General features: G+C 47.1%; 1 protein-coding gene across 1 annotated transcript in view; it reads right to left on the bottom strand.

The window, feature by feature from the left end:
- Positions 1 to 15328, bottom strand: part of USP4 (ubiquitin specific peptidase 4) — a 32517-nt gene extending 17189 nt beyond the window's left edge. The window contains exons 1-6 of the mRNA XM_075574066.1: positions 15002 to 15328; positions 9479 to 9606; positions 8586 to 8716; positions 8312 to 8438; positions 7902 to 8047; positions 7546 to 7604 (exon numbers count right to left, since the gene is read on the bottom strand). Coding sequence (XP_075430181.1) covers positions 7546 to 7604; positions 7902 to 8047; positions 8312 to 8438; positions 8586 to 8716; positions 9479 to 9606; positions 15002 to 15321 — 911 coding nt within the window. The 5' untranslated portion in view covers positions 15322 to 15328. The remainder of the gene's footprint in view (positions 1 to 7545; positions 7605 to 7901; positions 8048 to 8311; positions 8439 to 8585; positions 8717 to 9478; positions 9607 to 15001) is intronic.
- Positions 15329 to 16514: the final 1186 nt, after the last annotated feature.

The following is a 16514-nucleotide window of genomic DNA, read 5'->3' as shown; positions in this document are numbered from 1 at the left end:
ACAGCGTTCAGGATTCTTCCAGAGCAGTGCTAAGGAACCCCAAAAGGTTCAAACAAAAAGCAGTGATTCAAACATCCACATGGCTACCTATACCCGAGGGACTCTTAGGTGAAGTAGCGAATTTGAAAGGATTACATAGTAGATGAGGTTGAAAAGACCCACACATCCATCAAGTTCAACCTATGCTAAATTTAGACAAAAGATACTCTATCCCAGGCCTCCACAACTCGTTAAGCAAGAAGGGCCGAACTGCTCCAAGGAAAAAAAATTTGGGCCGCACAGGTAAAATCATCATCATCCTCATATCTCCCCAAGCAACCCCTTACTATCAAACTTTGCGATACTCCCCATCTATCTCATACCCCCATCTCTCCCCCTCCACATCAAACACACAATACCCCCCCTCCACATCAAACACACAATACTCCCCCTCCACATCAAACACACATCCCACCCCCCCTCTGCACCTCCAATGACCCCCCCCTCTGCACCTCCAATGACCCCCCCCTCTGCCCCTCCAATGACCCCCCCCTCTGCCCCTCCAATGACCCCCCCCTCTGCCCCTCCAATGACCCCCCCCTCTGCCCCTCCAATGACCCCCCCCTCTGCCCCTCCAATGACCCCCCCCTCTGCCCCTCCAATGACCCCCCCCTCAGCCCCTCCAATGACCCCCCCCTCTGCCCCTCCAATGACCCCCCCTCTGCCCCTCCAATGACCCCCCCTCTGCCCCTCCAATGACCCCCCTCTGCCCCTCCAATGACCCCCCCCTCTGCCCCTCCAATGACCCCCCCTCTGCCCCTCCAATGACCCCCCCTCTGCCCCTCCAATGACCCCCCCCTCTGATGACCCCCCCTCTGCCCCTCCAATGACCCCCCCTCTGCACCTCCAATGACCCCCCCTCTGAACCTCCAATGACCCCCCCTCTGAACCTCCAATGACCCCCCCCTCTGAACCTCCAATGACCCCCCCCTCTGAACCTCCAATGACCCCCCTCTGCACCTCCAATGACCCCCCCTCTGCCCCTCCAATGACCCCCCCTCTGCCCCTCCAATGACCCCCCCTCTGCCCCTCCAATGACCCCCCCCTCTGCCCCTCCAATGACCCCCCCCTCTGATGACCCCCCCTCTGCCCCTCCAATGACCCCCCCTCTGCCCCTCCAATGACCCCCCCTCTGCCCCTCCAATGACCCCCCCTCTGCCCCTCCAATGACCCCCCCCTCTGCCCCTCCAATGACCCCCCCCCTCTGCCCCTCCAATGACCCCCCCCCTCTGCCCCTCCAATGACCCCCCCCTCTGATGACCCCCCCTCTGCCCCTCCAATGACCCCCCCTCTGCCCCTCCAATGACCCCCCCTCTGCCCCTCCAATGACCCCCCCTCTGCCCCTCCAATGACCCCCCCCTCTGCCCCTCCAATGACCCCCCCCTCTGATGACCCCCCCCTCTGCCCCTCCAATGACCCCCCCTCTGCACCTCCAATGACCCCCCCTCTGCACCTCCAATGACCCCCCCTCTGAACCTCCAATGACCCCCCCTCTGAACCTCCAATGACCCCCCTCTGAACCTCCAATGACCCCCCTCTGAACCTCCAATGACCCCCCTCTGCACCTTCAATGACCCCCGCCGCACCTCCAATGACCCCCCTGCACCGCACATCACCCCCCCTCCCCTATCACCCTGCCCCTCCCCTTGCACATCACCCCCCCCTTGCACATCACCCCCCCCTGCACATCACCCCCCCTCCCCTTGCACATCAACCCCCCCATCCCCTTGCACATCAACCCCCCCATCCCCTTGCACATCACCCCCCCTGCACCCCTTGCACATCACCCCCCTGCACCCCACCCCCATGCACCTCCGATCACAGCGGGACTGCGCGCGCTCGCAAGCAGCAGGCACCGGAAGTGCCTGCTCTATCCTATATCCGTACTTACAGTAGATTGATTCAGAGGAAGGCAAACAAAAAAATTGAATGGAATATTGTTGGCTTTAGTGACGCAAGAAAAGTTGAATACCTCAATGCGCACAAATGCGATCACCTATTATATTAGATACAGAAAATGGAAGAATACGTGGAGTAGCCTTCATCGTTAACAAGAGATGGAGGAACAGTGGAGTACGAAAGCTCATCGGAAAGAGCAGGCAAGAATGGTCAATCATTTGACAAAGATCCAGGCTTCGAATAATACAAGTGTATGCTCAAACTTAAAAAACAAAAATCACACAGACAATGAAGTGGAAGTCTTCTACCATGAAAATCAACCAACTTAAAGGAAATTGCCACCACAAGATCATGATGGGAGATTTCAATGCAAAGATTGGTATGGAGCAGAAAGATGAAGCATCGGTCGGTAAGTATGGTTACGGTGAACAGGAAGTCACGTGGGGACAGACGGGTAGAATTTGCAGAATGTGAAAACTTCGCCATCATGAATTCATTCTTAAAGAATTAAAATAGAAAATGGACAGTGGACCCAATGGAACATGAAATGGAATATATCCAAGCTAACTGGAAACACGGGATAGGAGACTGCACAGTCCTAAACAGTGTTGACACAAGGAGTGATCCCGATTGGTTTGCTGCAAATTACATGTAAATGTGAAGATGGAAAAAAAACAGATTAAAGAGACAAACAAATCAAGAAGAACCTCAAGAATTACAGAAGAGAATTTCAACTAGTTGAGAAATCGCTTTAGCTTGCTCGAAATGCATGGACACGAATGCATGAAGAACCCATGAATAATGTTGTTGAAAGCACTGAAATCTGGAGGAATCGCCAACAAAAAAAACAGGATAAGAAAATAGACGAAAAATAAGTTAGGAGAGGACAGGAAATGAAGCAATCCCAAGAAATAAATACGCAAAGCTGTCCAAGACGATCCGAAAAACTTTAGCTGAAGATGTAAGAGAATGTAACCGTGATATGGTGGAGAAGACTAGCAAAGATATCAAAAGCTTAAAGACGAAGCAATGACTTGCGGTTGGAAAGAAGTAAATCACTGCACTCAAACAAGACGATGGATCACCAATAAAAGACTGGGCACTTATCAGAGAGTTGAGGGCTTCCTTCTACAACTGTAAGAGAACACAGATAACACCAGACAGTGCAGAAGAGGAAGAGCTAGAAGAAGCTACCAATGATGTACCAAGCGTCCTTCAAGACTCCTGGTGAAGATGGCATTACAACTGAAATCTTGAAGAACTGGGTAAGTAGAGAAAATCCATAACGCTTTACATGCTGATTGAAGAACAAGAAAATGCCAGAACAATGGTGAAATGCCATAGTTCTCGTCATCCACAAGAAAGGAGACAAGGAACAAGAACTACAGACCAAATCAGTCTACTTCCAATCACTTACAAGATTTTTTACGAAGATACTCACTAAATTGGCTAAATTGGCTACAACAGACCAAAAACTTTGCCCAGACTAGAGAACAAGCAGGATTTTGCAGTGGATAACACACAATGGACCCCATCCAAGTTGTGATTTCCCAAAGTAATAAATACTATCTACCACTCCGCTTAGGATTCGTAGATGAAAAAGCATTTGATTTGGTCTGCACCTCCGTGGTCCCAGATACACTAAGACACGTACATCGATATTACAAGGAACATTTACGAGAAAGCCATAACCACTGTTGGATTACAAGAAGATACAAGCAAGATAAGGATAAGCAAAGGAGTGACAGGGAGACACCATGTAACCAAAGCTTTTCACAGCAACACTTGAAGAGTTGTTCAAGACACTGAATTGGGAGAAAAAATATATATATCAAAATCATAGGCGAATACTACGAGTCACTAACAATTTGCAGATTACTTACTTTGCACAACCATTCATTGCTAGACTGGATTCTATCCTCTAGCCAAGGTGTGCGCAAGCTGGGGGGCGCGCAATTGTTCTGGGCAGGCACTGCGGTTACAGAGGCCCCACGTTCTTCCCCAAGGCATTTAAATTACATGCTGGGGGGGGGGGGGGGGGAAGAGAGGAGATCACGTGAGGCCTCTGCAACTTCACTTGCCGGGATTCAGAGCCCGGTGTGACTCGACCCCGGCAAAAAGAGGTAAGGTGGGCGCGAGCATGGAGGGGTAGAGGGGGGGGGGAGGAAGCAGGCAAGGGGGGCGCAGCTCAAATAGTTTGCGCGCCCCTGCTCTATTAACAAAATCCATTCCTCTGGCATCCTACCCGACATGTTCAGCGACCATGCAATAGTGTACAGTGTAAGGAAAATCAAACCAGCCTAATCAAGCCCTAAAGTTCTCCTCACTAGAACATTTAGAAACTTTAACCCACAGCAGTTTGTCAACTTATCAACTGCCCTTGGTACAGAATAGACTTAATACCCGACCTTGTTTCTACGCTCAATTATTTCCAATCAGAGTTCTTAAAACTCTGATACCCTTGCTCCACTACGCAGACTAGTACGGGGGGCCCACCTTCCGTGGGTTACAACCATGCGCTCTACCATTTTAGGTATGCCTTATGGAAAAGCTACAAAGTAACTGGCACTACCAAGGATCTCAACTGCAGAATACATGCACAAAGCAAACAAGACACGCAAAAGCCCAATCCTACAATGACAAGCTTCGCCAGAATACATCAAATCCAGCACACTTCTGGAAGGTCATCAACAAAATATTCCAGCCTTCAAGCCATTAACAACCATGTAATATCATTAAGGAGGATATTACTCTGACAAGTCCCACTGACATTGCAAACGCATTGAATGATTACTTTGTCGGATGTGCCAACTTATTAACAAAACGCAACCCAAACTACAAAAATGAAGCTCAATCTGGGAGAACCCCTATAGCCCCACCCCCCATTTTCAATTGGTCGCAGTATTTGGAGAGATTACACAATTTCTCCTCAAATTAAAACCAAGCAGCCAATGCGGACCTGACCTGCTGCAACCAAAGTCCCTACTACTTGGTGCCCCAGCCATTGCCAAATTGCTTGCTTCCCTAATCAACTATTCTGTCCGCAGGCTATATCACCAAGACCTGGAAAACTACAAGTTACCCCAATCTTCAAAAGCAGGGACAAAAACACTGCTTCAAACTACAGGCCAATCTCTCTTCTCCTAACACTACCCAAAGTAATGGAAAAATGTGTTCACTCCCAATTAAGCGATTACTATACCAAGACCAATTTCCCTAGCCAATTCCAATCTGGCTTTCGCCCCAAACACCCCATTGTAACTACCCTCCTTAAAGTTTGCAATGAGATCCAGTGTGGAACGGAACAGGGACAACTCACTGGTGCAGTATTCCTAGATTTTGCAAAGGCTTTTGATACTGTTGATCATGGTATCTTGCTAAACAAACTTAAGTGCTCCTGAATAGGGAAACATGCTTTAAACTTGTTTCAATCCTACCTATCAGGTAGATCCCAACATGTGTCCATCTCTGGCTCTAACTCCAACCCCTTGGACACCACCTGCGGTGTCCCGCAAGGCTCGGTTCTGGGGCCCCTACTCTTCTTAGTGTTCATCAACGATCTTCCTACAGCTTGTAAGGGAGCTTCAATACACATGTATGCAGATGACAATCTTATATGCACACAGCCCTAGCCTCTCCGACCTTGAGCACATACTTCAATCTGATATTTTGAGACTGGAAAACTGGATTTCCCAAAACAAACTTGTTTTTAAACACTGACAAGACTAACAATGGTATTTGGGACCAAGGCTAAACTTCTAAAGCTACCAATGATGGAGCTCCAGATCAGAATCAACTCCAATACCATCCTAGCCCCTGTCACTAGTTTCAAATATCTGGGTATATGGTTTGCGTCCCATATAACATTTGGATTGCACATTGATACCCCGAGATCCAAAATCTATGTCGAACGTGGTGTACTTTCTAGGAATAAATCCGTCCTAAGGCTAAGCTCATACACTCCGCGCGAGAGTGCGAGCTTTTACCTTGCCGCGCGGTTGGAGCAGAAGCGATCCCTGCTCATAGTGCTGGTGACGATTCGGGGGCGTCACGAAGCTGGTTTGCCCTCATTGGCTGAACCAGCTCACGTGACGCGTCAACGCTTGGAAAGACAAAAAAAATTCTCTCTTCAAAATCGCGGTCGCGCCAGCGCGCTCCATCATGCGCACACACGGAGCGGCCTCATAGGCATTTATCAATTTGAGGTTGGTGCGCGAGGGCAATTGCAGGTTGTATAATCTCAGCCTTAGTCTGCTGGTCAGAAAGCACATAGCACAGCAGATGCCAATACCAATTATAGACCATGGGGACATAGTATATGGCAGAGCACCCCAAACTAGACACCCTCTACAATTCAATATGCCACTTTGCCCTCCAATGTAACTACAACACACATCACTGCGAAATGCTCAAAGAACTATTTCGGTCATCACTTGAGTCTAGGCGCACAGTTAATCTTTCCTGTCTTGCCGTCAAATACTTATTGGGCAAGCTGCCCCATATATGAACAAGCGCCTCACCCCTACCACATGTAGCACTTATAACCTGACATCTTACTCCAAAAGACTGTTGATGATTTCATATGCCTATAATCGTATATTATCTGTAAATGTTCATGAAATGTCTAAGTATTATGTTTAACCCTGTATGTCCTCATAAGGCCAAGCTTATAGTGCAGGAGTTGCTGCGCTCATGCAGACAGACACGTCAAGCACACATCTGTTATTGGCTATAGCAGTTAGCCAAGTGCCTGCAGGCGAAGAGGCACGTTGATGCGTTTTGAGGAGACATGTCTGCCGCGTGACGACGAATGAGCCAATGAGGGTGAACCAGCTTCGTGACGCGTCCATACGCCCCCACAATCGCCTGCGTTTACGTTCACATATCGCTGGGGCTGCAGGAGTGCGCGCGGTCGTGTAGGTAGTATAAGCTCTGCCTAATTCTGTGCCCAGGACATACATTGGGAATTACCTCTCGTTTTGAAGTATTACTTCCTGGTAAAACATTTGATAAATAAATAATATTTGCCACAAGTCCTGAAGACCTCCAGCAACAAATCAAAGAACTCGACGAAGTAAGAAAGAAAGTGGGCCTCCATATAAATCTCAGCAAAAGCAAAATGATGTTTAACAAATTTGCCAATTCTGCCAAGATTAAGATAAACGGGATAGAAGAAGAAGTCGAAACTAGGACTACCTTGGCCAGCAAATAACAATGGATGGGAGACTGTGAATTGTACAATACACATGTAGAAGATGGAGATGATAGGAAGAGATGAAGGCACGGTGCATAACCAAAAGGGGGTATAGAATCCACCTACATTTTTAATAAATGATTGTGTCTCTACCCTCTCTCTTTTAGACAGACCGACATACATACACAAACCTACTCCCTAAAAGACAGAATCCCTTCTTTGCTTAGCATCCACAGATACAAATTATAGTGTTAAAATGATACTAATTAAGAGGTTTCTCCACCATCAGTGGTTACTTAAATAGCATTTAAAGCTGCAGAGGAGGTAGCTCTGTGGGAGGATGCCTGGTTAATGGTATGCTAAACTCTGCTTCAACACAAGTGCAAGTTAGAGAGGTTGGATGTCGCACTCACTTTGTCTGGGATTGCCTGGGCCACGTACCATCTTCATTCCTCTGTTCTATGACCAACATCTATCAGGAAATAAAAGCAGAGCAGCCAGTCAAACCAGTTTCACATGAACGCAATCACTGCGTGTTCACGTCTGACAGACACACACAAGCACCATGTGTGAGCAGCAAGGATAACAAAGCTGCACTAACCAGGAAGGAGTCGGAAGACAAAGCCAATTCGGAATCGTTAAACCCCGAAATGACAATATTTCTACAAAAGCTGATCTGCGAAGTTTTAGAATCCGGGTGGGGACACACACACAACACAGATTTTTTTTTTCCCGTGACCCCACTTCTCCTTGCCAGGACATGTATTACCTGGCCCTGATACAGGCCCGCGTCTTGCACAGTGTTATCCGGCTTGGTGAGATGCTCGTACGTGTTGCTCATATATCTGTTCCACAACCTGGTCTCCTTCTCCTCAGGAATATTAAAGATCTTTTTCACTTCCTTTTCTAGGGTTTCTGTACAAGAAACAACAAACAAGTATAATTAAAAAAAAAAGTATTACAAGGGAAACTCTGGGAGTAAAAATAAAGTAAGATGTCGCAAGACTTACTGTCCTTGGCCCCGTGGACAAACAAGCAAACGTCCACAGCACACGAAAGTGTCTGTCTTGGTTCTGAATGGGACCCGCGGTGGCAGCGGCACAGAGGACTGTAAGTCTTGGGGGGGGGGGGGGGGTGTGTGTGTGTGTGTGTGTGTGTGTGTGTGTCGGAGCAGCTTACCTATGGTGTCAGCTTTGCTGAAGTGCTCTGTTATCACATTGTCTGGGTCACTGTTGTCACAGAGCTTCAGCTCGATAAGGTAAACCTCTACCTTGCAATGCTTCACAAACAGACCATACTCCACCACCTGCAAGAACACCAGTGTGACTACAGAGTTTTGCCTCTGCTGCCAGAGAGCCTGCAACACGGTTCTGTGCCTGCTCCGACGGCAGCAAAAGGATCCCACCATTACCAATAAATACAGCGCGACACGTCTCTGCTTGGGAATACTCACTTTTCTTACTATGGGTTGCTGTCCTTCCACGCTTTCATACCAGCTCATCAGCTTGTTCCATGCTTCTGTGGGAACTAGAACATAATCTAGTTCGTCAATGAGGTGGTCCTTCAATGCCTGAGTCTCGGGGTCTAGGAAAGGGAAGATAGGAAGAGGTTCTGCGCATCAAAACCTGCATATTACACTTCCTCCAGGGAGTGTTAACCCTTTCACTGCCGGATACAATGCAATGCTGGTCACTTGCAATGATGGGGTTAATAAAAACGGCTATAAAAAAAGGCAAAGTGGTACAATATCCTTGAAAAGGACATTCTTACATAGCTGATTAAAATAAAAAATTAAGTTACATATATCATCCAGGGGTAACCAACTCCAGTCCTCAAGGGCCACCAACAGGTCAGGTATTAGGGATATCCCTGCTTCAGCACAGGTGGTGCAGTCGACAGCCACCTGTGCTGAAGCAGGGATATCCTTAAAACCTGACCTGGTGGGGGGGGGGGGGGGAGCGTGTGGTGAGGGGGTCTTAAGGACTGGAGTTGATCACCACTGGTCTAAGAGACCCTTAAGAGTATGTACATCTATTTCTGGACAAAATCTGATGTAGCGACAACCAGTGGGTTACTGCACCATCTATATATTCAGCACCGTTTAAATATCCTGAAAATCTTTCTACTCAAAAACAAACAGGAGTGCAAGGCGAGTATGTAACTTTCTGTATTTATACAATGTAGCCTTGTACAATTATTCTATACTGGTTCGATAAATATCAAAAATGAGGTAAATTACCTAATTTTAGGTCATACCTCTGTGATTAGTTCACTTTGGTTCTAGGAAGGACTGCCCATTTAAATTAGAGATACAATAGATGTGGGACCCCATGCATCTTATTGTACCTGCAAAGAGGCCAGAGTTATCTACAGGTCCTGGGAAAAGATTGCGCTCCCCGACATTGTACGTGTCCCACGAGTCAAAACCAACATACTTCTTCCACTGCTTAAACCACCGGCTGTCAATGAGATACCTGGAAGACATTAAACAGGGTTAGAGTTTGCGTGTTCAGGTCTGTTAGCAAGTCTGGGGAAATCCCAACATATTTACTGTCCCTAGCTTGTCTCTGCTATTTATTCTAATATGGAGCCCCTCAAATGAATGAATGAAAGTATGTATGGCCAGCCAGGAACATAACGCTTTAGAATACACATGACATAATATTATAACAATGGAAATAAGTGCTTCAGACAAAACAATAGGAAAGAGTCCCTGTCCCAAAGAGCTTACAATCTTAGTGGTAAGAACTTACAGGGACAGTAGGAGGGTGTTCTGTTAAGTGCGTCTTCAAGGGACCAAAGTCGATGTATGAGGTGTATAGTATCCGCCAGTGGAGCTACCCATAAACTTTGTTAAGGAGGTGTGTTTTAAGAAAGGTCCTAAAGGTGGAGAGAGAGGGCGCTAGTCGGATATTGAGGGGGAAGGGAATTCCGAGTTGTGGGGCAACGAGGGAGAAAAGTTTTAGGCGGGAGAGGGCTTTAGATACAAAAGGGGTAGACAGAAGACATCCTTGAGCAGAACGTAAGAGTTGGGTGGGCGTATAGCGAGAAATTAGGGCTGAGATGTAAGGAGGGATAGAGGAGTGTATAGTGAGAGATGTAAGCAGGGGCAAAAGGTGAATAGTATTAAAAAAAGTGAGGAGTGTTCTGAAGTTACCAAGAACTTTTAAGGAGTCCCTAAACCATTAAAATTATGTGTGTTGTATCACTTCAAACACGTATTATTATAACCGTTAAATAAGCTGCCAAATAAACAGGAAAATACGGAGATGATAGAATACGGGACGGGAAAAAAAAAATTCTTCCACAAGATTAATATTTCAAAGTCCCACTTTAGATATTATGGGAGGTGAGCAGCCAACCTGTTTGGCCACTTGATCATTCACCACTCAAATTTAAATTAATAAAACACACAATCCCAGCAAACGCCAGAACCCACCACACACATATACAAACACATACAAAAAGGAGTGTATGGCAAAGAACATAGCTCCTTCCATGCCGTGGTCATACCCACCATGCGCTTCTACAAGGGCCGCACTGTGTTTATACCGATATCTAAGAACTGTTATGGGTCAAGAAGCCAAAGCATTACCCAACTCAACAATCAACCTGATGAAGAGCTGAACACTGGACAATGGAACCCTGTGCTGATAAGCAAATGAGTGCACATTCTGCAAGCAACCAGGACAGTCTACCAATCGCTGGTGTATGTGGCGAAAAAACAATTTCTCAACCTGAAAAGATATGAATAGCATTTCTCTGTTGCCAATGTCATTTCTCAGTTTCACTTTCGCTTTCCAAAATATGAATATCTGTACAGGAACAGACTGAGGCCGCACCCTAGGCAGACTCTGGCTACGGCCAAGAACAACTTCTCAGCCTCACCTTCTGCAGGCTAGAAAGAGCATATCACAGGAGGACACAGTGAATACCAACAAGACGGTCTTCTATTAGGTACAGGTTGTTACCCACAGCAATGTGCTGCAGGCCATCAATACCTCATTTCATCATAAAAATATGAGCCCCTTTTTTTGGCTATGTCACAGCAGCTTTGATAAATAATCGCCCTGATTTTTTGAAAACAAACCCTGGTTTTTAATGGTCCAGTAAATGCAATCAAACTGTTGACGCATAAAACGATTGTGACACAAAAATAAGTTTTAACGAGCGTGACTTCACAACAATACTCTCTCTGTGTTGTCATTTTAACGATATTGGGAAAAAAAGATAAAACGAATGCAGCTCCAACTGAAGACTTTCCAAAATGTCCTGTGATTCGGAGATAAACAAGGGCAAACAAACAAACAAACACACGGCATGGAGGAGAAAAAAAAAAGAAGGAGAGAATGGAAATGAGGACACAAAATACTTCAGTACGTTCCAAAATTAGATCAGTTCTAGGAAAATAGCCAATACACTCACAAGTGTAGGAAATGTTCAAGCCTTTCCAAGAATAGGATGTCATTTTGTAGGTGATGAAAGTGTCTTTAAATCACCTCTCGGCGCGTAAGAATTTAAAAAAGGGACTGGAACACCCTACCGTCAGGAGTCCCAGAGGAAGCTGCATTTGCAGAGAAACGCGTAGGATGGTTAGACAAGGCAGAACAGGAGGAGGAAAGCAAAGATCACTGGAATAAACACCTCTAATCGAGCGGGGGGTTGTGCAAACCAAACGAGACTCAACAGTATGTCTGAGCTTGGGAGAAGCGGAGGACGCCTATACATGAATACCAGCAGCCAGCAGTTTTGGACTCTCAATCTGTGTAAAACACGTCTGAAACCCACATATGTTTGCGAGTTTTCTACTGTGAAGTTCTATTTTTGTATTTAAGTAAAGGTTGTTTTGCACTATGTATTTTCCTCCTGTATTGCTGAGGTGATTTTGGAGGACAACATTGAACACACAGTAATGTATTCAACAGCTACAAAGTGTCATCCTATTCATGACGGTTTGAAGATTTTCTATATATATAGTGTATTGATTATTTTCCTTGAACTGATCTAATTTTGAAACGTATTGTACTAGTTTCTGTTCTTATTCCTTTTTATGCCCTCAGTGCTTGCCCCCCTGAATAATATCTGCTGAAATGGAGAACCTAAAAAGTTCAGTCACCTACACAAATGTTTTACATCAATATTTCGTCAAAGTTCAAACCTACTAAAAGACATCTGACAGGAACAAACAAGGAGGAATAAATATTTTGGGGGAGATGAAACGGGACTGCACTTTTACCAAATTATTTTATGATCGAACCCGAGTAATATTGAAGCTCTTTAAAGCAGATGCGACTGTTCCGAATAGTGAGACACAAGATAATAATGCAGTAACTTGCACTCATCTAAATTACATCATTAACTGTGCATTACCTTCCTCCTTCTCACTTTATTACTAAGTGCCTTTAACTTTCCATTCAACTCACACTATAACTATTAAAAGTGTGAACATGTCCTGGTGGAATTATCAGCAGCCTGTGATGTGTATTTCTTCATTGGCAGGTTGGGAGATGAAGAAACCCCAGCTCTGATTACACAAGCACCAGAGCATTAGTTTCTACTCACTTCTATTGAAGTGGCTCTGGGCCACCATGAGCCGGCAGCTTTCAGCTTGTCTGCGCTGTCAGGGAACAATGTCACTGCATGACTAGCAACTATGATTACAACGCAGGATGCAAGATGTCCTATCATTCCAACATGACATGTCCCCACTGGAAGTACAAGGAAGCACTCACTAGCTGGGGCGCATTGCATCTCCCAGGCAAAGTGTGGCTTTCTCATTATAAAAAGTTCTTTAAAACTGACTCTCAGCCAGAAGGATATTCAATGAAGCAACGTTCCGCCAGCTACCCAAGAACTCCCATACATACATGAAAAAAAGTGTGTGTACACACACACACACACACACACACACACACACACACACACACACGCACGCACGAGTGTGCAAAACCATATACAAAACACACACGTAAAACCCACGTACATACAAGTTAAACCATGTTTTATTCATAATCCGAGACATCTTGATAAGTCACCAGAACATTATTTTAGCAACATGCTTTGTCATCGCCTAATTTCATAAGAACTGCTACTTACATTTCATTAAAAAAAAAAAAAAAAATTTGATTTGTTGTTTTAATAACAAACATATTCCATAATGAAAGGCAGACACCTTGTGCGACCTTTCAACTAGAGCGTGCGACTCTGAATATTAAAAAAACAAAACAATGTCTAAGTTAGGAAAGTATTCAGGCACCGCCACAAAGCAGGTGTTTCAGTTTCCTAAAATATCCGCAATTACAAAGTCACCTGTCAATCTGTGGCAGGTGGGTGTGCGGTGTCAGAAAACAGAATTACTCCCAAAACACATACAGCCAATCAGAAATCTGTACAGACTAAAAGCAGAGAGAGTGGGCAGATGGGATCTGCAGGGACGCTCTGTGATCTGGTTGGTAGAAAAGTTTCAAAACCTCTCACCAGCCCAGAGAAAGTGATTGTATAGTGCAGGGGTGATCACCTCCCGTCCTCAAGGGCCACCAACAGGTCAGGTTTTCAGAATATCCCTCGTTAAGCACTGGTTGCTCAATCAGTGGCTCAGTCGAAAGACCCATTGTACCACCTGTGCTGAAGCAGGGATATCCTGAAAACCTGACCAGTTGGTGGCCCTTGAGGACTGGAGGTGGTCACTCCTGGCATAGTGCGTATGTACCATTAGACCACTATTTTTTCACTGCATGTTAAAATGTGTCTTCCTTATTGTGTACAACTGTGAAATCCTGCCTAGAAGTGTGTATTAAAAAGACGCATTAAACATACAACACGTTCTGAAATAATGAAAGTGGAGAGAATGTCAACTCGAGCTTTACTACACCCCAATCTGGGCTGCAAAGTGGGACTGCAACTTTAACATGACGTTCACCGTAATATTTCCTGTATTACCGCAATGCCTCTCGTATTCCGTGATGAGTCACTGGCATCTAATGCCACCCAAGTTAGGGTCACAATATCCCCGTCACTCAAACGCTCATCAAGTCAGATGTTGGGAAATATAACCCTTTGGCTGCCAGAGGAGAGGACATTGTGTTGTTGTGCAGAGATTACATGTATTGGCTAGCTGATTCTTAGAGAGGCATCTTTGAAGATGTGGTTGTTGCTACCTGAAATCTGCATTTTAACAACAGGTAAACGCAAGCAACCGTACATCACTGGGAAGATTTTTCCTCAAGAGGAAAAGAAACTGGAGCTGAAAGCAAAACGATCTGATTTTACACTGCAAATCGGAATCAACAGGTAACAGGCATTTGTGAGATGCACAACAGAGCAGTCAGGTCACCCTACATTAGATATAAACCCAGGACTGTCTCATCCTGTCCCTGATATTCTGCAGTCAGGATCTCACAGTCCTGGGTTTATATGTAATGGAGGGTGACTACCTGACTGCAGAGTATCAGGGACAGGAAGTCCCCCTACATTACATATACACCCAGGACTGTGTGATCCTGTCCCTGATACTCTGCAGTCAGGAAGTCACCCTACATTACATATACACCCAGGACTGTGTGATCCTGTCCCTGTTACTCTGCAGTCAGGAAGTCACCCTACATTACATATACACCCAGGACTGTGTGATCCTGTCCCTGTTACTCTGCAGTCAGGAAGTCACCTTACATTACATATAACCCCGCCTGCTGTCCCCTCAACACAGTATGAGTCCCTAGGCCTCATACCCTCCGTGACCCCGCTATCCCACCTCGTGACTCCGGCCCAGGCCTCATGACACATCACTTCCAGTCAGGGTCGCGGCCTACCTCCCCGGGCTCCCCCCGCCGCATACCCTCCCCAGGCTCCCTCACCCCCCTCTCTCCTCACCACTCGTCCCCTTTCCTGAGCGGCGCTTTCAGCAGCTCCACCAGCTCCGCCTTCTGCACCTCGGTGTCCGGCGCCAGGCTGCCAGCCGGGTCGGCTGCTGGGTCCGCTACCCGCTCGGTTCGGTTGAGCCGTGCCGGTTCTCCTCCCCCCTCCGCCATGACTGCGCTGCGACTGTCCGGCCTCCACCCGCGGGGGCGCGCACGCTCTGCCCTCCTCACCACCGCCTCCCAGCACAGCGGCGCGACGTGCGCGGCCAAACAGCGGAAGCAGGCGGAGAGGTAGAAGGCCAGGGAGTGCGGGGCAGGGGCGGCGCTGCGCATGTGTGTAAAAGCGTCCCGCGCCCCCTAGCGACCGTTGGGAGGAGGAGCGCGCGTGCGCGGGATTTGGCGCGAGGTGATTCTTTTTTTTTTTTTTTTGGGCGGGCAAAGTTTCTCCTCTCGTGCCCGCGCACATTCGACGCCTCCTCACAGAGCCTAGCAGCGCAGGCCTCACTCTCTGCGCCATCTTTATCTCTTCCCCCTTTTTTTATCTGAAAGTGAAGGGTCCAGGAGTATAGCCAAAGGATCCGTGTTTTTTATTTTATTTAGTAACACATCAAAAAAAGAGAATACCTCTTCCCCCCCATCTCTCTCTCCCCCCCCATATTCTCTCTCGCCCCTCCTCTCTCTCCCCATCTTCTCTCTCTCTGTCTACTACTGCCCTTCTTTTCTCTCCCCCCTTTTCTCTCCCCTCATCGCCTATCTCGCTTCCCCCTATCTTCTGTCTCCCCCTCTTCTCTCCCCTGCTTCTCTCTCACCCCATCTTCTGTCTCTCCCCCCTTCTGTCTCCCCCCTCTTCTCTCCCCTACTTCTGTCTCACCCCCATCTTCTCCCCATCTTCTGTCTCCCCCCTCTTCTCTCTCTCCCCTAGTTCTCTCTCACTCCCATCTTCTCCCCATTTCTGCCTCTCCCCTTTCTGTCTTTATCCCCCTCTTCTATCCCTCCTTCTCTCCTATCTGTCCCCTCTACTTTCTCTTCCCCTTTCTCTCCTGCCTTCTCTCCCCCATTTCTCCCCCCTTCTGTCTCCTCCCATTTCTCTCCCATCTCCTATCTCTCCCTCTTCTTCCCTCTGTCCCCCTCTTCTCGCTCTCTCCCCCACTTCTTTCTCTCTCACTCCCCCCCACTTCTCTTTCCTCCTTACCTCCCCCCCCCTCCTGTCGTTCTCCTCTCCCCCCCCATATTCTCTCTCGCCCCTCCTCTCTCTCCCCATCTTCTCTCTCTCTGTCTACTACTGCCCTTCTTTTCTCTCCCCCCTTTTCTCTCCCCTCATCGCCTATCTCGCTTCCCCCTATCTTCTGTCTCCCCCTCTTCTCTCCCCTGCTTCTCTCTCACCCCATCTTCTGTCTCTCCCCCCTTCTGTCTCCCCCCTCTTCTCTCCCCTACTTCTGTCTCACCCCCATCTTCACCCCATCTTCTGTCTCCCCCCTCTTCTCTCTCTCCCCTAGTTCTCTCTCACTCCCATCTTCTCCCCATTT

Source organism: Ascaphus truei, chromosome 17 (genome assembly GCF_040206685.1).
Source record: "Ascaphus truei isolate aAscTru1 chromosome 17, aAscTru1.hap1, whole genome shotgun sequence".
Taxonomy (NCBI): domain Eukaryota; kingdom Metazoa; phylum Chordata; class Amphibia; order Anura; family Ascaphidae; genus Ascaphus; species Ascaphus truei.
The sequence above is the reverse complement of the archived record's forward strand: the minus strand, read 5'-3'. Positions and strand labels throughout refer to the sequence as shown.